At 34.6% G+C, this 1,580-nt stretch overlaps 1 protein-coding gene across 1 annotated transcript in view; it reads right to left on the reverse strand.

The window, feature by feature from the left end:
- Positions 1-343: 343 nt before the first annotated feature.
- The window catches only part of LOC106691886 (uncharacterized), a 1,695-nt gene continuing 458 nt past the window's right edge, over positions 344-1,580 (reverse strand). Inside the window, exon 2 of the mRNA XM_014437787.1 lies at positions 344-954. Within this exon, the coding sequence (XP_014293273.1) occupies positions 344-954 (611 nt within the window). The remainder of the gene's footprint in view (positions 955-1,580) is intronic.

The following is a 1,580-nucleotide window of genomic DNA, read 5'->3' on the forward strand; positions in this document are numbered from 1 at the left end:
TTATTACAGTCCTTTCGTATCGCGATGCCCTTCCCACGGCACACGCTTCTTTATCACTAATCTTCCTGACGTTGTAATAACAACACCCGCCTTTAGTTCTCGTGATATAAAAAGTGATAGTGACATCTGTTGGCTCTTTTGATTGCGATTCCTCACTTTTATATAATGTTTCAGTGTCCTCATTAGCTTTTATATCTGATCCTTTCTGTTTACTTTCCTCACTTTCTACCAATTCAGGTTTCTTATCAACTTCTTTAGTTTTTTCGCTTCCCCACCTTCTTTCGTCTTATCATCTTCTTCAGGTTTATTAACTTCCTCTTCATTAATCTTCTGATCATCTCTCTTAGGTTTTTTTCCCTTCCTCCCCATCTTTCTTCTTAGCATCCTCATCAGGTTTTTCCACTTCCTCTTCATTAATCTTCTTATCATCTTCCTCAGATTTTTTACCTTTCTCACCTTCTTTCTTCTTAGCGTCCTCTTCAGGCTTTTCCACTCCCTCTTCTTTTACTTTTTTATCCTTTCCTTCAGGTTTTTTCCCTTCCTCACCTTCTTCCTTCTTAGCGTCTACTTCAGGTTTTTTCACTTCCTCTTCATTAATCTTCTTATCATCTCCCTCAGTTTTTTTTCCTTCCTCACCTTCTTTCTTCTTGGCATCCTGTTTAGGTTTTTCCACTTCCTCTTCTTTCTTTTTTTTATCCTCTTCTTCAGTTTTTTTTCCTGCCTCACCATCTTCCTTCTTAGCATTCTGTTTAGGTTTTTCCACTTCCTCTTCTTTCTTTTTTTTATCCTCTTCTTCAGTTTTTTTTCCTGCCTCACCATCTTCCTTCTTAGCATTCTGTTTAGGTTTTTCCACTTCCTCTTCTTTCTTTCTTTTCGGAGTCTCAGGTGTCATGGCCGCTAATGCAGAACAGTGTTCGCATCGCTCTGCCTTTGTTACCTTTTCATCTCGGCAGTCTTTTGAAGCCAGATATTAAATTTTGTGAACAGTGTATTTATAAACAGGAGAACATTTTTAAGTTCACAAATAGTGAGGTGAGAGCCAAATTGTTAGCCATTATAAGTAATAAATTGATGATTGTTTAGCACAGCTGACTCAGGTAGCCGGTAATTCCCCTTTGGGGGTCTTTTCTTATCGAACTATTCATGGTCAAGGCCCTGTATACCAACAGTACGGTCTCCGGCGGGTCCTGAGCTCGAATTGAATTTTTTTTTTTTTTAACTGATATTGTTGAGTCAGGCATTCACGAATGTGTGTATATATTGTTGTTGTTTCTTTTTAACTTTTGTTTTTTTCTTTTATTTTCTCTGTTTTTTTTTTTTTTGTTTTGTTTTTCATCTGAAGATTTTTTTTGTTTTTTTCTCTTTCTTTTTTTTAATATATTTTTTGTTCTTATATCCGATAACAAATATATATATATATATTTTGTGTGTGTCTTATTTGCATGCATCATGTATAAACATTTATATACATTATATATTGATTTGTATCCTCTATGATGTTCGACATAAGTGTATATATATATCACTTTCTTTATTTTAACAATTTGACATGATGTTACTTTTAGCTTATTTATTTTAAC

This window comes from Halyomorpha halys, unplaced genomic scaffold (assembly GCF_000696795.3).
Source record: "Halyomorpha halys isolate HHAL.00 unplaced genomic scaffold, Hhal_1.1 Scaffold4169.1, whole genome shotgun sequence".
NCBI classification, from domain to species: domain Eukaryota; kingdom Metazoa; phylum Arthropoda; class Insecta; order Hemiptera; family Pentatomidae; genus Halyomorpha; species Halyomorpha halys.